The sequence below is a fragment of the Calypte anna genome, chromosome 12, assembly GCF_003957555.1.
Source record: "Calypte anna isolate BGI_N300 chromosome 12, bCalAnn1_v1.p, whole genome shotgun sequence".
In the NCBI taxonomy this organism is placed as follows: Eukaryota; Metazoa; Chordata; class Aves; order Apodiformes; family Trochilidae; genus Calypte; species Calypte anna.
In genome coordinates this window covers 6,058,972-6,084,431 of record NC_044258.1, presented here as the reverse complement: position 1 = coordinate 6,084,431, position 25,460 = coordinate 6,058,972, and the positions used below count along the sequence as shown (strand labels likewise).

Sequence of the window (25,460 nt, the reverse complement as noted above, 5' to 3'; positions counted from 1 at the left end):
GACTGGTATGCCTAACAAGCTTTGCAGGTGAGCTTAAAGCAGCACTTCATTTGAAACAAAAAGGAAGCCTTGAAGGAGTGTGTGAGCTCTTCAGTCTTCATGGTAGTTTTCTGCAATATTTTCAAAGGAAGCTTAAAACTTTTAGCCCAGGGATGAATAATGGGTAATGGAAATTCAGATGCCTTTATGTATCTGTAATGCACAACAGATAGTTGCTACTTCCTTTTCTGGAACATTTCTGAAAGGCTTTCAGTCTTAATACTTGGTAATAGTCTTGAGATTTACTGCTGGCTGCTTAAATGCTACAAAGGGAAATTCATAAATGAGACTGGAGTCCAAAACAGAAAAACCTTTCTAAACAAGTTTTACAGTAAAGAGATAGCTATCAATGCTCTATCATCCAAGAGGAAAATAGTTAAAAAGCTCAAGTGTTACAATTATATACTGCAGCTTATGGCTTCTGTTGTAGCCATATGGCAACCATGATTCTTTTGAGGATACAAGGCCTGAATCTGAGAAATAAATTTTTACAATTCATTTCTGTAGTCCCCATTTTAAAATTTATTTAGATTTCTTCATTAACTATCAAATAGGGAAAAAATAATTTATCTTTAGCTTCAGACACTAAAACTTTACCATTTTAATCTAAGCTCTTTTCCAATCTGTTTCTAATTCCTAGAAGCCAAGACAGCTATAGTAATTTTGCAGCTATTCCAACTCTGTAACAGGAGATTCTTGTATGTCCAAAAACTGTGACACTCCATGCATGTGTTGTGCACTATCACCAACAAATGCTTTGTTCCATGATGCTTTTGTGGGTTAAGGACTGGAGCAGGTTGTTCAGAGGGGTTACTGAATCTCAAACCATGGATGAATTAAAAGCTGGTCTGGATCATGCTGTGAACATCTCGCTTTTGCTTTGAAGTTAACCCTGCTCTGAGCAGGAGGCTGGGTTATATGACCTCTGGAGATCCTCTCCAACCAAATTTTTTCTATGATTTTACAAACTGGGCAATTCAGAGGAAAAAAGTAGAAGTTAATGCCATCACCACATCCAGGATGTTCTCCCCAGAATACACGGGACATTTGTCCCTTCACAGACTCAGTGCAGAACCACAAATTAGAACTTTGAAGTTAATGTCGATGTCAAAAAGCTCTAATTTAATTTCTGAAGTCTTTGACAGCCTCTCTTGAATTCTGATTTTATACCCATCACATGTAAATTACATGTCTAGAATAAGCCAGCAATTCAGTAGAAATTTTGTGGCTGCAAAACTGCATTAAGACTGAAACTGAAAAATGTTGAATCCCCAGCAGTGAGAACTCTAGCAGCATTTTTTGCACGTGCTGGGCAATGGAAACCCAGTCTGTACCAGTGAACACTGCTTTCATCAGCCTCTCAATGGAAGAAAGTTTATAGACAACTCTTGGAACTAAATACCTGTGATTACTCTGTAATTTCTCTCTGTTCCTCAAATCCTGAAAAACTGTCTTAGTAAATGCCAGCTCAAGACAACTACTCAAAAATTAATGCTTAAAAAGTTTTAAAGTGCTGTCTACCCTACAGGGCTGTAGGTAAGCTGCTCTGCAAGTTGCAAAGAGCTAGAGGATAAAGAGGTGTCAAACACAATTTCTAAGCTTTTTCATCTGGGAAGCAGAGACAAGCAAAAAGACCACAGCACCATTTAACTGCCAACAGAATTCCTTGTCACCAAGAAGGATTTAGTCACCTGTTTTCTACATGCAGGAGCTAAAGTAGTCTAAGACAAGAAGGGAAAGAGAACTCAGGGAACATTCTTTTCAGTGCAGATCATGTCTGCTTGTGTTCTCTTCACTTACTCAAATACATGAGCTGATTCACTTGTCTTAAAATCCAACTGCTGACATAACAAATCAGAAAATATAAAACCAGAAATATGGAGACAAATGTGATAAAATTTTAAGTTCTGACACAAAAAACTCTCCAGGGAACATCACGCTACTTTCTTCATAAATCAGCGTGCAGTTCTGTTTCCTTGTATGAACAGCAGCCATTTATGAGTGCTGATATTTTGGTATCCATTCTTTCCTTGAGGCAAATTTGCTTTGAAACCATCCTCCTTATAAAGAGAAGGCTTTTAAAACAAGCAGGACACTGCTATTTTTGTGACAGCTTCAAGCAGTGAATCACCAGGGATCAAGTAATAGAGCTGAGAAGGGAAATGAGCTCACAGTGAGAATTAACTTGAGACAAATGATTATTTAGGCTCTGGAACACAAACAACATCACTCAATCACAAGACACAGCTTGGTCTTTGCAGGGGCTTTTGTTTGTTTTCCCACACTTGCAAACAAAGTGAAATCACACTGGTCTCTCTACCTGAGGACTTGGCTACTACAGATAAAATGCCAGAAGTCTCTGATACCTTTTAACAAGCAGACACCTCAGCACCCATGTATGCTAAACATCCAGATGTAACTTCAAAATACTATATTTAAACTTGTGACCCCACGGGACTGCATTTTAGTTCCCTTTTCTACCTTTCTTCTATTTTAAAGGACCTTTTTAAAAATAAGAGCTTTCTTGGGGCCAAAGTGAAAAATTAAAAATAAACTGAGGGGGTTCACTTCAGGGAAATCAGAGGTACTTAACAGCAAACAATCCAAAGCAACTTGTCCCTTTTAGACAGATTTCTTGCTTAGGGTCTAACCTCACTGCACAGCCACTGCTAACACCTTTCCATCAGCTATCTAATTCTCTTTATACCAGAAGCTTCTCCCACATGATTACTGGAAACACAAATTTAGAGTATTCTTTTTAACAGTCCCTATGATAGCTTGATTAAAAAACCAACATGCTAAGGTCAAGGTAACACATTAATGAAGATACAGAAAAAGAAGGTAGCCACTAATAAAATGATCTGTTATTGGAAAGAACAACTAACTAAAGAATTAAATAATTTAAAATACTGCTTATATGCACACAATAAGAAATTTGATAAACAAGTTTGGGCATTTCAGATCTCCTAGCTCAAAATGACAATCAGTCACAGAACACTTCCACACCAGACCCCAAGTCACAAATGCATCTGTTAAGAGCTTGGTTACTGCAGTCACAGATGCCTCCTAACCAACTAAAATAAAAAGAGGTTCATTTTGGAAGTCCATAAGAGAGAGACAAATTTTAGGAGAGTGAATATACTTCCCACATCTCCCCCTCCACAGAGGCCACTTATTGTTAGAAGGACTCTCAAATGACAGAAGTAAACAGATTACAGAGGAAAAAACAGTGCCAGTAGGAAGAAATAAAATCTAGTATTTGACATGATTAGAAGTCCCTACCAGCAATCGTAACAGATACACAAAGGCTTTTTTCTCTGAGTGGAAAGCAAGTTTTATATGGGCTGAAAGCTGCTCAAACATCTTTGAATGGCTTCAAGCCAAATCAACAATCAGAAAAAAAACCATTGGGCAACAGGTCTCAAAGCTCAGTCAGAAGGTGTAGCTCAGCAATGTCTCAGCCCTTTCCTTGCCCTTCCCTAGGCACTGGTGCTTACCTAATCCCTTAGGAGACCCAAGTCTGAGGATTTATCTGGAAAAACTATTTACTTTTCTACATATGGTGAATTCTCTCAAGTTTTAGCTCTCTGAATCAGTTCCCTGAGAGTCAGAAATGAACCAGTCCAAGGAACAGAGTGGATACAGTGGACTCTGGCATGCAGGAAAACAACAGATAAACCGGGTCATGGCAGTGCTGATTTAAGCAGCTTAAATGGTTATAAACTGTACCCTAAGAGAGATACACATTAAATCTATATTAATCTAACAAAATATGCTCTAATGCTATAAAGACAGTAATTTCTCCTAAGACAGAAGCTTGTTATAATATCTATTTTAAAACTTTGACATTAAAGCAAATAGCAGTTCATGCTACTTGATTTATTTGTAAACTTCTCAAGCTTTTAAAGCACTTCAACTTGGCATGGCTTTTATTTATTTATTCTTAATTCTGTTAAAGACTTAGGATCCTTAAAAGCAAACAAACAAACCTACAAAACCAAAATATCTACCAATGATAATTATGAAACTGCTGTGAAAACTTTTATATTGTTAAATAAACTTACACACTTCCCCCCCCCCTCAAAAAACAGCCTGGGTTTGTTTTGTTTTTTCTCTGCTAAAAGCCATGGCTCTATTAGAAGGCAATCTCTCCCCACTTCCTATCTCAAAGAGCCTCAAATAATTTTTTTAGCATCTATACAGAACTTTTATTCCCAGCCAGGCAGACTAACAGGTTGAAGAGAATTAAATGTTGATGTTGAATATGTACCATCCTCAACTTCACCTGCAAATCCACAGTTTCTGAAGATCAGCTAACGTGAAGATAAACCCCCCAACATTACAAGAAATTGATTTCACTGGCCTGTCCCTCAGCCTTTATGAAAGATGTGCATTTTCAAGAGTCCTGTGTGCAGGAGTTTGAGTGCTCATTACTTGCAGACAAGCTCAGGCCATCATCCTGCCATTCTCCTCACTCATGGTATGTGCCTGTTTATTTTAAAGAGGGCTGGCAGAATTCTTAGCCCGTATCTTCAGACAATGGCATGTGCTTCAGTGAAAGCCTTAATAGGAAATGACTTGCCAGCTATCATTTATTTAAAAGTGTTTCATAGTAAATTTATCATGCTGTTATTTTTTTCATGAGCCAGTATCATAATTTGTTCAATCATTCCTAAAAAAAAATATTTAATCAGTTGTTTCATACTCACTAAATACATAGAAATTTGTTGAGCTTTCTAACACAGAAGGTACATGCTGAGATACAGAATTATAATCATTCTATAATGATTTTACAAGTTAATTACAAGATGAAATATTCTAAGATTCTACCCTGAAAATCATTTAGTGGAAGAAGAGAAACATTTACCATATTCACCAAAGCGAAGGGACTCCCACTGCTGCCACTCCACAATGCTGCTGACTGCACGAATGCCAATGTAGATTAACAGCATTCCTAAGGTGGCATCTAACAAGAAGTTGATAAGATACCTGAAAGAAAAATGTAAAAAAAGCAAGGAGCAAGGGTCCATTTCCCACAAATTCACTCTGTTTCAGCACCATGACTGGTAAAAGATCTCTATGTTCATTGAGAAGCCAGAGTACTGAGGATAATTTTTACCCACTTGTGTAAGTACTATGCAAAGTCAGACTAAAATTTAAATAGTTTTAGAAGAGTCTCAACATTTTGTTTCTGTACTTTAAGCCCCAACTTCTGTTTTAATAAGCTCTGGTGCGTGTGTGTGCATACTCTATAAAAACACAAATATCTATTATATTCCACTAAATTAAAATCAGATTTCCTTTTTACCATTGCTCAGTTCATTCTGCAGGGACAGCCTATATTTGAATATAACCAAAGGAATGAAAGGAAAAGGAATAAAGAGAGAAATTACCTTATAGACACCAAGGAATTCGAAGCTAAAAAACCCAACACAAAACACTTTCATTCGAAGAGGGAAAGACACCACAACTACACAGCTTTTCTTGCTTAGCCTCAACAATGAGCAGTGGAATTCCTAGTAGAGAACACAGTCACTATCTGGGGCAAATTACTTATTGTTAGGGAAAAAAAAAGGTTTATTTTATTGCACTTCTGTTCTTGTCCACTGAATATTTGAAACTAAAGAAGCCTTCCTAGAAAAAAAGCCTAACAACAAGTGACCTCTTAATGGACACACAAGCACTGCACTACTGATTTTATTGTTTCAAGCAGAGCTTCAAGAAACGAGAGATTACTATGGGTTTCAAATTAATTTTTATGGTCATGAAATGGTTCAGCTGAAACTCAGAGTATTTTTTAGGTCAGTTTGTTTTATCTACTCTGACTGATTTCAGCTGACCAAAGCAGCAGCTGGCAGAGCCAGCTATAAGACACAGTAAATCCCCATTACTGAGATTCTTACTTGGTAACTCTAAATACTTCTAAATTTCTAATAGCAGTGCATCAAACTGGAGTTTTAATGAACTTCCCATTAGACAAACATTAAAATGAAGGTTTGGCAGAGGAAACAGCAATTACAAGTCTCCACAAGTCAATTCGAGGCCACAAGGGGCTGCTCTAAGTCTATAGCAGGAAGGCAGCCAGCAGGAGCAGGGAGGAGAGATGTGCCAACACCTATTTCACATCAAATTATGGCCCAAGCCAAGTTCTCCTGATATTCCCAAGCACATCAGGCTCACCACAGGCAGGCAACACTCTCGTGTGGGGATCCACTGCCTTAACCCTGCTCGTGTGTAGCTGCTCCACAGGCACAAACACCACTGTTGCTGCCACTGTCAGATAAATGCATTTGGCTGATTGTTCAGTGGGTAAGAGACTGGGGGGTTCATACAAACTTCCTGGGGTTCCACATCCAGCCAGCTGACAACCTTGCATTACAGAAGAGGAGTGGTTGTTTTTTCTATTTAATATTCTTCAAACAACAACTCATCTGTTGAGGAGTTTTAACTGATGTTTTATCAGCTCTGATATTATCACACCCCTGCCTGAATTACAGCACTACGTTCCCAAACTAACAAATGGCAAATTCTGATTGTAGTTCTTTCCAAGCTGTAGTTTTCTAAAACTACATTTTCTGGTTTTGCTCTGAAAGTAACCCATGAACTACAAACCAGGAAAGAACGGAAACCTATCCATGTTTGAATTTGCTGGGTAAAATGATTACTATTTGAAGTCACAGACAGAAATGTTGCTTTCACTCACTAACACTGACCCACTTGCACCCATGTATTTTTCCCTAGAATGGAGTGGGGTTTGTTGATCACAACATAGTATTTTTTTGCTAACCAGGAGGAACAGCAACCTGGTCTGAAAAATTATACAGCTCCACACTGGAATTTTTGCTATCCTGAGAACAGGGAATAACAGGTTTCCTCCTCACCCTCTCACTTGGTCTGTGCCACGTTGCACTTGTATGAAAAGTGGTATTAGAAAATAGTTATGTAGACAGTATTAAAATTTGTAGCAGAGAACCCTCATTAGTACAGCTTTTATTTTGAAAACTCAGTACAAAGCACAAAGATTTTAAATTAAAAATATCCTAATAAACTACTGAGCTTTATTTTTAAACACTGATAATTTCACAGATGCTTTGGCTAGCTCACTTGAATATATACTTTAATAAATAAAACCAGAATGAAAGCAATTTGCACCTGCCAGTTTTTACATCTATCTGGAACTTCTTAAGGAAAATCTTCCAATGCCTTGTATCATTGAAACTGTCAGAATTAGAGTTCAAACTTTACAGTTAGTCTCTTAAAATAAGTGGATTTTGCCTATCAAATTCTTTCATGTTGGGAAAAGAGCAGCAGTTTTTACTTGCACAGTTACACCATGCAGGAACACAAATGAAACCAGGGAGGAAGAAGGGAAATGAAACAAGCTTGTGAAGCAACACAACCATATTCCTCGAGCTGTGTAGCTCCTTTGTTTACCAAAGGGCAGCAGTGAGCTGAGCCCACTGAAGGAACAGGATTGGTCTGAAAGGGCAAATTACAGCTTTTAAAAGTAATTTCACAGCTTCTATTCCCAAGAATGTGTAAGCTGCTTTGAGCATGAACCCTATGAAGAACAAACCCAAACAATAACCATTTGCTTCAGGAGTTCCTGTAAAGAGCCTGATGAGGTCTCAGTCATAGAACCTTCAGGCTTGCCATAGGGCAGTGAAATGCTTATCTCCTTACTCACACTGCTCCAAGCATGACACTGCAAAATTAATTTTTGTACTAACTGCCTGGCTACTGAGCAAGACTTCCTGCTTTTAACAAAATGAAAACAAGACTGCAGTAGTCAATGTAGGTTTTAGAAAAAAAAAAATACAAGCATGAATGATTTTTGCTAAATATCCCTGAAAGCAACCTGCCTTTAAAGCCTTGCTGCAGTGAGTGGTGAAGTTGGAGGTCAGCATACACAACTTTCTATTAAATTTCCTTTAGCTCCTCCTTCAGTAAACAGCTTCATATTACAGCATGCATCCAAAATTCTCACTCATTAATTAGAGAGGAAGAAGGAATAAGACTTTACCCTCAGTCTAAAATACACAGATATAGTCCAGAAAAAGCCTTCCAGGCCCTGCCAGCCATGAGCTAAAAGAGCAGAACTTGGATCCTTAATTAACTGAGCTCAAGCCACAGGATTTTGAAAGAGATCAATTTTTACCATGAAAATTGGTTTCTAAAACTTGCATTATTGTCCATGTACACCATCAAAACTCAACTGCAGAATTTCATAAAATTAAAAACTCACAGTGAACAAGGGTCTTCTTCTGTAAGGTCTGATAAATAGACATTTGCGAAGTGGATGAACAACATCCCTATGGCTTGCTTGGAAGTATCTAAAAACCTGTATGGAGTAAAACAGTTTTAACACAAATCTGTTTACAATGCAGTCAGATATTGCAAATTTATTTTAATGAAAATTTCATCTCAGTTATTAATTGTTTCTTCAAACGAGAACACCAGAGTGACAAAGTGGCATGGTATTTAGCTTATTTAACAATGTTCCATTCTCAATTCTGCTCCACCTTTTTGTTTTTCTTGAATGCTGTTTCTAACAAACCAGCTTATAGTAACTCAAAAGCTTACTGTAAATGTAAAGTCTTGGGATATCCTCTTGGTATCATATGCATTATCCAAGAGCTAATCCTCACTGAACCTACCTAAGTCTTTAACAGCCTCCTGTAAATAATGAGCATCCCATCCTCACTGATACTTCAGTCCTTTTATGTTTACTCATTTTAGTAAGTACATGTCCCAGACAAAAATAAAATCTTCATTGCATACTTGGTGAACAATTTAATAGCTGGTTAATGAGTCCATCTGTAGTATTTTGATACAAAGGCAACACATTTTTCACCAGAAAGCATGAAGTGATCACACTGAATTTTATCTTAGTATAACAGCTTAGACCATCCTGCAGCAGAAGCCTGAACTTGAACAGATGACAGTTTAGGAGCAAATACAGAATGAACACACTTGGGTGCTGCTTCAGCACTGGCTCCAGCCCTTACCATTCTTTTGTCATCATTCTTTGCACAAAACCAAAACTTTCAGTGGATGCTTTAATAAATGCTGAGTATAAAAACTGTGTCAAAAGCATTCTATAGGCAAGAATGTGTTCTTTTTACAGACCAACACCCGTTTTGCCTGTTGTTTCCATGTCTAAAAAGATCTAAACAGTCCAACCCAGACAACATTTTATGCCTGAATTAATCTCCCCTTCCAACAACTTTCTCTTAAACTTTCTCCTGCAGTCATTGCACAACACAGAAAGCAGAGTGTTGGAGATGAAACAGGAAGCCAGGGAGTTACTTATCTAATCAGTCCACCATACTATAAATAACAATCCCCAAGTCCCAGAACAACATTCTCTGCTTGAAAATGAAGAGCTATAACTGCACTACTCCAGATTTCAGGCTGAGGCTGATTGTATTTATTTTTTCAATAAAATAAAGGTCAGGATTATTTATTAACAGCAGCATTATATGAGATGAATTTAAGTCACCAAAGTCTTCACCAACTGGAATGACAGCTTAACATTCACACCAGTCTCAAAATTAGAACAGGTTATGTTGGAACTGCTGCAACACAGTAATTTCCAGAAAGTAATAAAACTGTATGTATATATATGTGTGTGTGTGTATCTTGTATCATACTGTTTTCTATCTTATATGTAATGGGATAAAAACAGAATTTTGTTTGAGCCCAGTTGTGAACTTCTTGTAAGCTTATGAAAGTTTGTAGAAGTTCAGATGCATCTTAGGGCAAAGGTGAGTTTCTGTCTTCAAGAAAAAGCACAGCCTGAAGCTTTATGTCTCAGTGCACATCTCTGTAAAGAAAGCACTCGCTGGGACACACACAGAAGATAACTTTTCATTGACTCATGTATTTTGGCAACTTCTTCTGTTCCTTGCAGTCAGTGACCAACATCTTGTCATCAATTTAAAATAAAAAAAATCACCATATGCAAATGAGAATTCCCACAAGGTGTAACACACACGAGAAACAAAAATCTTAAGAATAAAGCATACAGAACGTACCATATCCTCCAGGGACGTCTTTCATGCTTTGGTTCTCTGAAGCGTTTTACTAAGAAAAAACAAATATGAAAAAGACAATCATCAGCCCCCAAAGTAACAAAAAAACAGAAAAGTGAAAGGAAATAATTGCAGAGATGTTACGTTCTTTGACAATTGAGATATTTTGATAAATTAGAACTGCATGTCACTTTAGCAATCTCTAAGAATACATTTTTAAATAGCTCCCTTCTGTCACCTTCACTTTCCTACAGGTCATCACCTGACTGCCAATATACCTCACATGAAAAAATAATCTATTACCAACCACCATGTCATTGGCCTTGGCTTGTATGACTGCCCAGCCAGAAAATTTAATTTCTGATAGCAAAGCAGGTATTAGAAAAAGCAGTTTTTTGCTCACTGGAGACCAAAAGTCAAACTGGAAAATATTCTTGCAATACAGAAGCAATCTATAAAATCCAAACTAAATGAAGTGACTTACTTAGTAGCAGGACAAATATATTCTCTGACAAAGTGTATTTAAGGGATGACAAATTAGCTTTCTGTGGGCAAACTGAATTGCAAGAGGAAATCAGGATGGATTTTTTTAGTAAGAGTATTGCTTCAGAAAATGGTGTGATACTTGTTAACGTATCAAAAACACATTAAAAATTAATTGCTACCATGGAAAGGTAAAAAAAAAACAAGAAATTTAACTATTTCAGTCTAATACAGTTTATAATATAAATTGTCTGGATATCTGATGAAACATGTTCTGCATCACCCACAAAAGAGGGGAGTTCGACTCATAGAATCATAGAATTGGCTGGATTGGAAGGGACCTCAGAGATCATCAAGTCCAACCCTTGATCCACTCCTGCTGCAGTTCCCAGCCCATGGCACTGAGTGCCACATCCAGGCTCTTTTTAAATATCTCCAGACACGGAGAATCCACTACTTCCCTGGGCAGCCCATTTCAATGCCTGATCACCCTCTCCAGAAAGAAATTCTTTCTAGTCTCCAACCTAAACCTCCCCTGGCACAACTTGAGACCCTGCCCTCTTGTCTTGCTGAGAGTTGCCTGGGAAAAGAGCCCAACCCCCCCCTGGCTCCAACCTCCTTTCAGGGAGTTGTAGAGAGTGATGAGGTCTCCCCTGAGCTGCCTCTTCTCCAGGCTGAACACCCCCAGCTCCCTCAGCCTCTCCTCATAGGGTCTGTGCTCAAGTCCCTTCACCAGCCTGGTTGCCTCCTTTGGACCTGCTCCAGGACATCAATCTCCTTCCTGAGCTGAGGGGCCCAGAACTGGACACAGGACTCAAGCTGTGGCCTCACCAGGGCTGAGCACAGGGGCAGAATCCCTTCCCTGGATCTGCTGGCCATGCTGTTCCTGATCCAGGCCAGGATGCCATTGGCCTTCTTGGCCACCTGGGCACACTGCTGGCTCATGTTCAGCTTCCTGTCAATCCAAACTCCAAGGTCCCTCTCTGTATGGCTGTTCTCCAAGCACCCTGTGCCCAGCCTGGAGCTCCCCATGGGGTTGTTGTGGCCAAAGTGCAGGACCCGCCACTTGGCTGTGTTGAACCTCATCCCATTGAAATTAGCCCAACTCTCCAGTCTGTCCAGGTCCCTCTGCACAAGACTCATATCCTGCCTGGCTGCTCCCAGGTCCATCCCAGCAGGCATCAGCTGCTCCAGGAGCACCTCCACAAGCCCTGAGGAGCAGAAGCCCAGAGGCAGGTGATTTGGGAATACAAATCCCAGGAGAGCCCCAGCCCCATGGGCCAGGGGAGCCAGCCCAGGAGATGCTCAGAGCATCAGAGCACAGGGCAGCTCCAGGATGCAGGGGGAAGTGGTGTGGACTGCACAAAGCTTACTCTGGGTTGTTAAGAGGAAGAACCAAAGGCAGGGAAAGGGAAGGACCAAGATGCCTCATGGAGGAACAGGTGTGGGAAAGGAGAGGGATAAGGGGATTAAAAACTGTTGCTTGAGCATAGACAGTGGCTGGTCCATACACCTGTACTGCCTGATCTTCCTTTTTTTGTCCTTTCTTTTTAGGAAATCCCATTTCTAACTCTTTTTCCTTACTGGGAACAGATGCTCAAGCACTGCCATGGGTCAGACCTGGGGCAGGGAGCTGTGGCAGCCTGACCACTGCTGCCAGATCTGTTACAGCTGCAAGATACTAATTCCTTATATATCCCCAAAACAGATGAAAGGTAACAGGGTAATGGAAAACCTTTCCTCTAAGGATGGGTTTTATATATGGGTTTTACTTCCTTCTGCCCAAGGTTCAGTGTCACTCACCAGTTTCTTTAAATAACATCTTGAAAAATAACTATTTAGGCTCTTATTTCAGAAATTCTCTTTTAAAAAATTAAGCCCTGATTCCCTTCATTTCCTTCACTGGTGTAGAGATTCTGCCCTAAAAGGCACAAACCACAGCACGTACAGGTCAGGTAAAACATCACCAGGTATTCTAACCTGTTTCTCCAGGCATCAGCAGAGTTTCAAATAGGATGCTGCATATAATTTACACATACCAAGCTTGCAAGCCTTTAGAGAACATTTTTGTTTATCTGTGAACCAATCAACTTTTGCAGAAGGCAAATTTCCCCAACGCCAACTGTCTGGAGGTACAACACAGCACCAATAGAATTACCTCAGTGTCTTAATATATAGGAAAAAATTCACCCCCAAGGTGGAGGGGCAGCTGTTGGAGGAACACCAGGCTGGCAACTTGCCAGTTTGCTGTCTGTCCTGTTATTGCTTCTGAAAGCAGAGAGAGAAGCTGTGCTTCACTCCCAGACAACACAACCATTAGAAATTCAGGTGACAAGACTGTACATTTACACCAAAGATAACAGTTGTAACAGCAACATTTGCCAGCAGCTTTCTCTGTAAGCAGCATACCATAAATATAAAACTTCTGCTACAGATGAGCAGCACTCAGCCAGGTTAACAAGTTTGCTGTTTATGACAAGCCGTGCTCACAGTCACACTGTAATTACTTTAATTAGTTTCACTTTGCATAACAACAGGAAGCCAGAAGCATCATAAAAAAATGCAAGACACATAAGTTTCACCTGAATGTGGAGTTTGTGGAAGATGCTTTTCTGCAGACAAAGTGAAAATTAAACTGGTAAGATTTACATAGGTCGGGGGTGGGATGGTGGAATTCCAAGCTTAGGGGTTTTTTTTCTATTACTACTATGAAGAATTTGCATAAACCTGTGAATTCATTTGTTTCTCTACACTATTAATGAAAAAAAAACTTTCTGAAGAGCATATTTATAAACAATTCAACTACCACCACTTTAAATTTTATCCACAGGGAGAAAAAGGCTTCAGAAGTTCCATGCCCTGGAGAGTTCTGAAAACATAAAATTTCACCTGACTTAACACTAAACAGAAGAGTTAACTGTTAAATGGCTGATGACAGCACAAACTTCTGTCCCCCCCAAAGGAAATCTGTTCAAATGCTGCCTGATGACCTGAACACTTGAAAGCCCAGCAGAGCCCTATGAAACAGGGCTGTTTTCTCAGCCTGGTTTCTTGCAGCTCTGTGCCTGGGAACACGAGGTATTTCTGACACATTATTGCCAGGGATGCCATGTCTGGGTTTCAATACACTCTCACATCAGAGTGGCTCAAATAGAGACAAATTTAGCTTCACCCTTAGCAAGGGTTTTCGGTATAGAGCTGGTGAAAGAGGTGAGTACACTGAGCAAGGAAAGGAACAGGTTGTAAATAACCACACTGGTAAGGCTCAGGTTCCATAGTATGTCTCCTGTTAATAAACTCATTTTGCAACCAAGAGCCAGCATACATTCTCAAATAAAGATTCTGTAGAATTTTTAAGCATCTCTTGTGTTAGGGAGGGGAAAACAAATCTTTCACTCATGCTTCCCCAAAATATGCCACAACTGCAGATGCTCTCAGCCCACTGACAACCTCTCTTGGCAGCCTGCACTGTCTCACTGTAAATGCAGAGCTGTGCCCTGGTGTGTGAGTGTGTGTGTGTGTGAGCTGACAGATGGGTCTCAATCTGCCAGCTTCTCACTGTGAGGAGGTGGTACCACTCCATATGCTTCTGTTTGGTGCGTTACACTCACGCTAGCAAGAATTCACCATATTTAATATTAATTAACTAATCATGTTCAGAATTTCATGCTGGATTATAAATGAATAAAGAAGTGCTGCTTGTTTATACATTCCCTGCCAGAATTCTTCAGGAAAGGCAATAAAAGCACTTCTGCCAACAAACATGTGACCTGCCAGATGGATAGATAATAGATAAGCATATAAGGCAGGGTATTGCTAATGCAAAATTCAAATTCATTAAATTGTCTTCCCATTTAATTGAAATTCTGAGAATAATTAATGCCAGAGTACTTTTAAAGGGTTTTTAACAGTTACTTTAACACAGGGGTTTTGCAATCAGCACTCCAGAAAACTGAAGACTAATAGGGAAGAATAAAGGCTGTATATAGGAACAGTGACTGAATAAAATATCTCCAAATTATCAATATGAAAAGCTACACTTGAATCCATACTTGGAATTCAGCCTTTCCTTCTCTCTCACTCTCTCCTTCCCCTCCTCAAGAAGTCCCATGGGATGCATTTTGCTGATATGAAGTAACTTCAGTATAGATTCAAGAACTCTCAAGTTTCCGAGTGGCTACTCCTGTAGCAGCACAGAATCAGCTCAACTCAAACGTTTGAAATGTTTCTACATATCATGTATTACTGCATTTATTAGACATGTTCTGGCAGTTCACAATAAAAATCACTCTGATTCCAACAAAGATGTAAGAAAAATTCTCTGTCTCATTAGTTAGTTACTCTTAGGAAGTTATTCATGGATATCACAGGAAAAGGAAGGAAAAGAAGCTAAAGAACATTCAGCATGTTCCATGTGCTCTGCAGCAGTACTGCAGAAACACTGCTCTTCTAAGGAGAGAAAAGGAAATTTCAATCTGTATTTCCAGTGCTGCTTAAAACATTTTCAAATATATATCAAATACAAAGCATCTGACAAAATGTTTCATTTGCTTCAGGAGGTGGGAGCAGGTGACATTTGGGGTCCCTTCCAATAAAAACTGGTAAGTCTAAAAATCATCTTTCTGTCATATGACACTTAAAAGCTCCAAGATTTGAGCCAATTACTAAAGGACCAAAGTGTGGCTAATGAGAAACCACACACACCTATGTGTATAAATAAATATATGCAAAGAATTTAACAGTGAGCAACCTCCTGCAGTTGGAGCTTCCAGCACATCATGAAGGTTGCATCCCCTCCAGCAGGATGGCTTTGCTGAATAACACATTGCAACCACACAGATTCTCCAACACAGCCCTCCCAGTGCAAGACTGCTGCCATTTACAGGGTCACTTCAATATTAATCAAAACCACTCCCAACATTCAAGACAGGTAGTAAAGTTTACAGAAGAATCCTGTTTTGCTAAGTAAACAGCTAAAGAGTTAAACCAAACATTAGCCTCCAAACTCAGAATCAGACAGAGAATTTCATATGGCTGCCCTCAGAGAACTGAACTATTTTCAGAACATTTGGTTATCAGGAGAACATATGCATTATAAATTCGACCCTGTGATTTCTAACCCTGTAGAAAACTTCTACAACCAACTCCATATGCAGGCCAGATTTAGAGTTTTAAAAATTCTATTTAAGAAGACTGTCAAAAACAGTTTTGCTTGTTAATATCAACACTTTTCCCACAACAGTGGAAACCAAGTCTGTTATGAATAAGCACATGCACACTAATAACTCCTGAAACTTCTCATCATCATGAAGTGAATTATATGTTACCTGTCATCTTTATCACCTTTGAACTTGTCTCCCTTTCCCACTAAAGCAAAGCTTCTAAGAGGTTGTCCAGCAGTTTCACTTTATCCATCCCAATGTTTTCTTGGTAGCAGTAAAGAGGGAATAAGAAATTAGTTTTCCCCAAACCACAATTTTTCTTTTTTAACTTAACTTCACAAGAAACAACATGCCTAATGAGATGCCCAAAACAATGCCTCACAGAAAGGTATACAACTGTGTAAACCATATAACAGGTGACTGCCAAAAGGTTTTGTGACATTTAAAAGCTCATCCACTCCCTAAATTCCTATTAAAAAAAAAAAAAGGACCATGGTATGCGTGTGTTTAAAGAGAGGAGACCAAAAGAACCAGCATTTTTGGCTTGCTGGTCATTTCTCCAGACAAAAAAGAAAACACACCATGTTCCTGGTAATTCCTATTTGCCCTACTGCAATTCTTCCTTATCTTCCTATTCCCCATAAATTAAAAGTGAGATGTGTGAGGACATCCTGAAAGCCTGCTCCTCACTTCCCTCCACAAGAATGCCAAAATTCTTCATTTTTTTTTTGCTTAATGACTTAGATCCAACATTTTTGGACACCAATTATACTAGAGCATAAATTATACTGAACTGCAGCAGTTTATTTCCAGCTATACCCCTGATACAGCTTTGCTGGTAAGATGCAGGAACCCTGGTTTCTTCCTGATGAAGAAAGCTATGGCATAACTGGCTCACAGGAAAGTTTTGCTCCAGTTAATGCTGAAGACTGACATACTGTGAAGTGCATGATCTCACCAGCTTTGCTCTCCTGCAAAAAGGATTTTTAAAACTTATATAAGTATTAGTATTAGCCAAACTCTTTTCTTAATTGCACTGTGGCCTTGGCATCAACAGTCCTGAAGAGGTATGTGTGTAATTAAGAACTTGTCCATTAGAGACAGTCACTCAGGGAGAAACTTTATAGAGGCACTGGACACAATAAAGTTTAATGAGCCAGCAAGTGAGTTATTCATGAGTACCACAGGCCTAATGGGTCAGTGTCTGGACAGCCACACAGTACCTGTAAAACAGCAGATCTTATCCCAGTCCCTTTGTTCCAGGGTCAGTAGTTAGGATAATGTTGTGGCTACAGTTTTCAAGCAGCACAAAGTTTGTGGTAGTTCAATGGGTCTGACTGGCACTCGGGTTAGAGCAGGGAACAAGGGATCTTCTTTTTCTGCAAAGTTAAATATGCTACTGCCAAGCATCAGCCCAGCTTCCTCATGACCAGGGCTCTTGTGTCTCAACACAGATGACATAAGATGATGGAAAATGATGTGCCAAAACTGGATTTCACATCATTTATCAAATGGGCAGCAGTGTTTGCTGGATAAACACTGGGGAATTACAGCTACTCTGTAAGAACACACACTTCCTACCTGCCTCCACACCCAGCTAAAAACCTCCCTGTAAAGGTTTTGTGATAGGTAAGAAAATGGCTCTCAGAATCTCCCCTCCACTGTGCACGGGAGGAGAAAACCAAATCATTACCAGACAAAAAAACAACCCACAACCAACAAATCTGCTACCTGAGCTTTGGAATAAACCAATGTTGTTTCTTCAGGAAGGGCTGCTATGTGCATTATGTAAGGTTATTTTGAGCCTTTTATTCCTAACAAGTACATAACTTAAGCTAAAAAAAATAAATTTGCTGATGATGAGCTTGTAAAGGCTGAGGAAGACACAAATAAGTCATTATCTGCTGCATACAACTCAGTCTAAGACCATTTCACCAAGGCTGCTGCTTTCACTCAGGCATCTTGGTAGCACATGACAGTGTGGTTCTGGCAGAGCATTAACTTAGCTGTCCATAAAAGAAACAAATGTGTTTTACTAGAGCACGCAGCCCAGACACACCACAGCCATTGTAACTGAGCTTTTTTTTTTTTTTTCTTAAAACAAGCTAAAGCTTACTTACAAAACAGCTGAACTAACTTAGCCAAGAAGGAGACACAAGTTCTCACTCTCAGTGTTAACCTATTTGCTATCTCCCCAGAGAGCAGCAGTTCTGGAGTCACAGAATACATAAGTATTCAGCCCTTTACGTCCTGTATGACATGCTGACCCTAGAGCAACACTAAAAATAGCTTAGGAAATTTTTCTCCACATACTGAAATTGAAAGACAAGATTTGATCTTAGGCATTTGTTATCTTTGCACTTAGTGTACATAGCACTGTTGGGTCAAGGTGTGCTCTGTTTGAAAGGTCAAAATGAAACTTGCCAGCACTTTCAGAGACAGCAGCACATGCTATTGTTTCCTCAACAGGTATGAGGTAGCTGAAACAAAGCAAATCTAAGCCTCCTGGGTACATGAAATGCCTGCAAGACTGACTTCAGAAGGTTCAAACACAGCCCTCATGCAAACACTGTTACTCTCTGAACCAGGTGTTATTAAACAACTACCAAAACAAAAAGGCTGCTGGAGAAGCAGACAGCTTATTCTTACCATGCAGTACACACAATTAGAGAAAGCTAAAAAACACAGCCTGACGCAAGAAAGTTGATTTTTTTTCCTATTAAAAATAGGAACCATTTGGGAAACATCAATTATTTAGTACAAAACAAAGAGAATCAATCCATATCAAGTGTACTAAGTAGCAATTTACAATTCACAACACCATTTTCACACACAGCATTCACAAGCTCACTCAATAATTCATGAAGCTTTCCTAACACTATCAGTATGACAACAGATATCAATGAACTTGAAGTCATTCAGTTCAGTTGTTTTAAACCCGCTCTTGGGAACTCACAGAACTGCCAAAGCTCTGCTATCGACTCACTCACCATTCATTGAAATATTAATTAAGCCATAACTGCAGCAGTTTGAAAAGCAGAAAGCAAACCTGAAATGTAAGGTCAGATATACCCAAAAAACAATGTAAACAGAAAACTGTGTTTTCATTTGTTGGAAATTATACACAGCAAATATATTAAATCAAGGAGGCCAAACATAGACAGAGACTGAATGTCTAAAGCCCATTTAAATTCTGAATAACTTTGCTTCCCAGATTTACTCTTCCTTGGCTGCTGAAACTATTGAAATGCTGAATTGCAAGCAAGGAGCATTTCATAAAACACCAACTGCTTTCAGAAGAACAAAAGATACACAACCTACTTGCCTACACTCTCCTTACACAAGATGAAATATCATGAAGGGAGTCAGTGGCCAATCACATAAACTTCTTTGATATATGGTGTCTAATAACCAGGTATTTACTGCTTAAATTAAACTTCTGACATCAAGATGAAAACATGGAACAATTTCCATCTGCATGAGCATTCTTCATGATAAACTTCCATATCTTTTAGTGTCTGTGTGAATTTTATCAAGGCTTTACAACCCCTAAACGTAATGCCAGTGCTAAAGCCATACTGCTGGAAGAAAAAAGAAAAGAAAAAAAAAAAAAGTCCCTCTTCTGAACTATCTTAAACCTGTAACTATGAGCCTGACCCATGAATGTGAACTATGTCAATCCAAACTGTGACTGTTTTAGCCACTTCTTATCCTCAACATTCATTACCTATGACAACACACATATAAGGCTATGACAAGAAATATGTATAAAATGTGTGATTCAGGGTCAGTGGTAGAAAACCAGGTTTTTAGTATCCCAAGTAGCAGTGTGAACAAGTTTAATTAATCTTTCCTGATTAAACCCCAAAACCTCACGCGTGTACCACACCGCGTGCAAAGACAGCCTCGTAAAAGCTCCAAGCTTATATTCAGTCTGTCAGTGAGATTTAGGATATAAAGGTTTGTAGGGAATATATGTTGCTGTGATCAAGAAATCTTAGAGAATTTGAAGCATTTCCTACCAGCAGGCATAAGAAAGCAGACCTGATTTTTCATGTCATCAACAGAATCCACACAGATAAGACCTTGTTAAATACCAGTTTAAGAATGCAAACTTCATTAACCATGAAATTAATATCACTGCAGTATTCAAAAACACACAGGGTGTATTCATACAAATCAGCTCCTTACAAATTTAATTATAATACACTAGTCAAGAACACAGTCATTATGCAGTTCACAGTTACACAACAGCCAAGCTAACAGTCCAGAAGTTGGTTCTAATTAAGCACAGCTTCTGAGTTTCTGGATAATTTATCATTTTAATAGTTTCCAAGTATCAACAAAACTTATCCTTTTTCCTAAACATTTCACAATGTGAATGATGTGTAATGATACTTAGAAAAATCTTATTACCTGGAGCACAACTATATCCCAGCCATCAGCTGAGCAATAAGAAAACGTAATATGTTCTGAGCCAACAAGACAGGGAAGAGTAACAGACAACTGCTAATGAAAAATGAAGCTCACAGATTACAGGTAATTTTCTAAACTGATACCTTTTTTTTTTAATTTTTATTGGTGTGGCATTTCAAGAACAGTTGCTACAGTTGGCAACACTAAAATATTAATGACCTGACACTATTAGGATATTAAGCCACCCAATCAAGTGCTATTAAAATCTAAATCAAATAAAGAATCAAACACCTTGCAAGCAATTTTAATAAAAAAAAGGAAATATAGCTTAAGAAGGAGTAAACATTATGAAAATACATTTCCCCTCTGGTCAGTAAATGCAGAGCTATATACCTAACTATGCTACAAATCAAGATTGGTCTTCTGCCTTCAAAGCAGGAGACAACTCCAGAATTGTTATTTCTGAATTCATTTCAGGTTATTTCCTTCACCTAGTGGGCCAGCTGAGCAGTTCCCAGAACTATTATTACTTGCTTGCACATAACAAAGTTTGTCAGCAGCATTTTTCCTTTTCTGCAGAGCTTGTAATAGACAGAATTTATCTCAAATATGTATTTTTTGTATTAAAGAGTACTCCAATATTAGCATGGTAAAACAGAGCAGTTCATTCAGCTAATGTACCCACGTAGCTGCATTTTTCTCCTTGCTAGAGCATCTCTCATTTTTTTCTCAGATGTGGATAAGGATGTTGCAGAGCTACTGAAAGGACTGATGATTTATTTACAACAAACAAGAATCAGCCATGTAACATAGATGCAAGTGATACCTCGCCATCTGGGGATAACAAAACACTTGATCATTGTAAGGCATAATTTATTTGGTCATGACCAAAGTGACCTCACATGGCTTTTACAAGTCTTGCAGCCACAAGCAGACACTTAACCTGTAGAATAACAGCTGCTCTCTAGTACACTCCACTAAGATACTGATCACCGCTAATTACCATGGATCGGGCTCACAGGAGCAAGAGGTTAAAACACTTTCTTTCTACTCCCATCACCTCAGCCTGCTTCCACCAGGGGCCTCAAACCAGATGTGTGGGGGCTGCATCAGCCAGCCGAACCTGCAGACTGACGGTCGGGTAAGAATATTCCTGCACACACCGGCAGCGCTGACTCAGACCCACGGCGGAGTCCCGGGGCGGGCTCCGGGCAGGGGGGGTCCCGGGGCGGGCTCCGGGCAGGGGGGGTCCCGGGGACGGGCTCTGGGCAGGGGTGGGTCCCGGGGACGGGCTCCGGGCAGGGGTGGGTCCCGGGGACGGGCTCCGGGCAGGGGGGTCCCGGGGCGGGCACCGGGCAGGGGGCGTCCCGGGGCGGGCACCGGGCAGGGGGCGTCCCGGGGCGGGCACCGGGCAGGGGGGTTCCGTCCCGTCCCGGTTGGGAGGTGGCTCTGGAGCGGTCGGACAGGCCCGGCAGAGCTGTCCAGGGTCCTGACCCGGCTCCTGCTCAGGACCTCCCCCGGGCACCCCCTCGCTTCCCCGTGAAAAACTCCCGCTATTTCCATTCGCCAGATTTTGTTTTCTTTCACCTCCTCCTTTTAAAATATCTGCTCTCCTTTCGCTCCCTCCCCAGATCTTGCCTTTTAAGGTAGCTCAATAGCATCTCGTACTCGAGTACTCTCAGAGGATTCTCTACCCTGAGAGGATCCACCCTCATTGCTGGGAGACCTGTAGGTGGTCCTTGACACCATTTGGGACTGCCTGACACCACCTGATGCCCACACACACCCTGCAGAACAAGCTCTGCACGTACCTGCCAATTACTGCACTTGTGGGAAGCTCTGAGAACAAGAATAAAGTGCGTGTGACAAAGCACCATCCACAGTGCAAGTACAATCCTGTTCATACTTCCATAAACAGGGACTGTCCCGTTTGTGATTTGAAACTTCTGTTTGAGACAGGTTTGAAGATGAGCTGCACAAACAACATTTTCCTAGGTGGTCCTCAGCATTTCACATGAACACATTTATGTGTTGCATCACTCTGAGCAAATACAAGGCTGGGACATTATCAAGTCAGGATGATACCAAGTCTCTTTATTAATGAAACCTCCTCACCTTTCTAGTGGGCCACACATTTTAGAAAAACTCTGTGTAAAATAACCTTATTGTTACTAAGGAGCCTGTGTATCACTGCTGATGTTACAGGGTATCAACACCAACTCCCATTTTGAAAATCTGCTCAAGCAGAAAGAAAATTGCTACAGAAACCAACTGAAAATCAGATGCTTCAGTTCTTTTGTATCTAACAGTTTTCTTTAGACTGATTTTTCTTTTTTTAAAGGCCACTGTAATTTTAATTCCTCCTCAAGTGCCTGCTTCCCAGAACATTATTCCCCATAATAATAACCTTGATGAAAATATGAAACCATTTCTCTGAAATGCACATTTTTGCTAAAGCATTTCAAATTCTACAAAACTGTGACATAGCTTATTATAGGAAGAAGCATTTGTTTTCCTTGCACAGCTCATCAAGTAGGAAAACTGTGCTGTAAAGTAAATTGATGTTAAGAATGTACTTTTAACGGCACTTCCTTCAAAGCACTGCTAGCAAACAAGAGAACCTTAAGAAGTACACAGTATCTTTTATAAGAATTCTCTTTTTAAAAATGTTCTTTCAGCTGTGACCCTCAACAGCAAACCCAAATACTCTTTTACTCACCACACCAGTACCAAGTTGTTTCACTTCCATTAGAACAGAAACTTCTGCCCTTCTCAGAACAAGTACGGACACAAACTGTAATAAAGCCATGGAAAGGCAACACACTCACACACCCTGGTCTTCTTTACAGCATGTTTATACTCTCCTCACAAGATCAAACAACTCATCTTTGTCAATAATTCATCAATAAGACTCACATCTAACTTCTCAGCCATTCTTATGTATGCCAAAACAAACACAGCTGCACTCTGATAATGTACCAATCTTCTGACAAACAAGCTCAGTAAATAAACTGCATATTCAAGAGCAAGAGCAACTATTTAAACCAGTTTGTGCCAAACAGGGCAAAGGGATGGGCCATGTGTATTTTACCCCCTGCCTTTCTGCAGGTTTGGCTAATAAAAATTGTATTATTTACAACTAAGAGTACATTGTAATTGTGTGGGAATACTGTGCTAGCACCACTCTCCAGTCATGCACTATCAGTGAAAGCGTAACCAGAGAATGCTCAGAAGATGCTTGGAATTAGTGACAAAATACATCATATTGTACAAAAATAGTTAAGACCAGCATTGTGGCATTAGTAATAAAAAAACCCAAACCACTGCATCAAGAAAAAAACCCACCACACCAATACCTAAGAAGCAAAGATCCCAATTAAATAATATACAGGTATTATAATAACAAACTCTGTAAAACAATATTACCTTTGGCTTACTGACCTGAAGCATAAGCATACATTTCTTCCATCAAGGAAAACCCATTCAGATTTCCTGCTATGAAATAGCCTGACTTAAATAAAGTAGGGTGGGAAATAATGCATACTTAGGCAGGAGGAACAAGAGCAAAATAAAGCAATAGACTTCAAAAAAAGCAGCTGAACAGACCTGAGCATCAGTGGTCTGAATCCAGAAGGGCTGTAGGTCCAAGCAGAATTGCCAAAAAGAGGTACTTTTTAATCAGTTAGTTTCCTCTGACAGGGAATTAAAGCCTATAGTCAGGTGAGAAGCAACAGAAGTTGTCTCACCCAATTTCAGTGTGACTTTGGACATACTGGAACAACCAAAGTGTCTGACTGAAACTGTCTGAACACATCTTCAGCTCCACAGCAGGGTTCTGAACTCTGAGCAGTGATTAAAGGCAAGAGGCTGGTGGGCTCTGATGGTGTGAAGAACCTTCACTGCTGACTCAGACATCCAGAGAAGGACCTCATTTCTCCAGTGCACAGGGGCTATGAAGTGCAGCAGGGTAAGGGCTGAAATCAGAACGTCCAAGTGAGGAATTAAACAAGCTCTAACAATAAAAATAAAAGCAAACTTCTACTCTCTGGCTAAGGGAAGCTCTCATACAGTCAGAACAGGATAACTACCTAAAGTGTCTTCTACAAGGAAAAGATCAGGTAGTTATGACAGGTTGTATATTTGAACTTGAAAATAATAGAAGCTGCTCATTTAATAGGCTACTGTGAGGTAAGAGAAGAGAAACTGTTGTTCATTCTGTGTAACAGAACAAGGAGGCAAAAGCTTCAGATTTAATTTCAAATGATCATTTCATCACCTCAAAGGAAGAAATTCTCTGCTCCTGCCACTTCTTGGTTGTGCCAGTTCAGTACTGGAGGGCACACACAAGGCAGGCTGACAGTGTGATTGGGTAAATAACTTTCTCTGAAGTATTACAAGATAGGTGCATGCTCCTTGTTTGAGTCACCACATCTTTTACAAATTAAAAATCTGACACTACACCATATTTTAGTCCTTAAAAATATAAAGCTGAACTGATGTAATTGGCAGGTCAGCTGATGGCATTAACTTCACAGCACTTGAATAGGTGCAAGTGCAGCAAAATAAGAGGGTCAGTTCTTAAACAGTTTCTTTTTAAGAACAGTCCTGCACTCATTTGTAGATGAACATCTACCAACAAGACAAAAGAAAGTTCCTCCCTCCTTTTACAGCTAGTTCATATAATAATAAATTAGAATAATTAATAATTACAACAATAATAATAAATTAGAAAAGTGAAACAGAAAAATAATAATTTCTTGGTTTGTCTCAACACAAACATGGTAACATCTCCACTCAACCCAAACATGGTGAGATTCATCTAGAAAAGTGCAAGTCTAGGTCAGCCTTTTATTTAACCACTTATCAAAAATTCTTATTCATTACATGCCAAATAAAGGATTTCTCAAAGGAAAACAACTTCTGTGCATAAAAAGCAATTGTGCAATGTCTCTCTGCTGCTGATACTTTCAGTTCTTTTTCTACAGAGGGCTCTGCTCCATTAACCTCAAAGTATTACAGTACCTCCTCCAAGGGTTCCCTTTTGAAAAACCCAAAACCAACCAAAGGTAAGAGATTTCACTCTCCCTCCTGCTCTCAAACAAGTTCCTACTTCTGTCACATCACATCTGTCACAGGGAATCACAAAACATTCTACTCGTTAAGGAAAATTCTGAAGGTTTTGAAACAGCATTTCAGATGTTTTGCACGTGATTTAAAGGAAACATTCAGACAAGACTAACAGAAAGAACAGACCTACCTACTCCTCTAAGCACAGCACTTAACTGCCCTGTCACCAGTGTAACTGGTCCATGTGGTGGGGTCAGCT

General features: G+C 39.7%; 1 protein-coding gene across 1 annotated transcript in view; it reads right to left on the bottom strand.

Annotated features, from left to right (window-relative positions):
• LOC103533213 (store-operated calcium entry regulator STIMATE) overlaps positions 1–25,460 on the bottom strand; it is a 34,961-nt gene that overhangs the window by 7,579 nt on the left and 1,922 nt on the right. The window contains exons 2-4 of the mRNA XM_030458353.1: positions 10,077–10,125; positions 8,285–8,380; positions 4,907–5,028 (exon numbers count right to left, since the gene is read on the bottom strand). Coding sequence (XP_030314213.1) covers positions 4,907–5,028; positions 8,285–8,380; positions 10,077–10,125 — 267 coding nt within the window. The remainder of the gene's footprint in view (positions 1–4,906; positions 5,029–8,284; positions 8,381–10,076; positions 10,126–25,460) is intronic.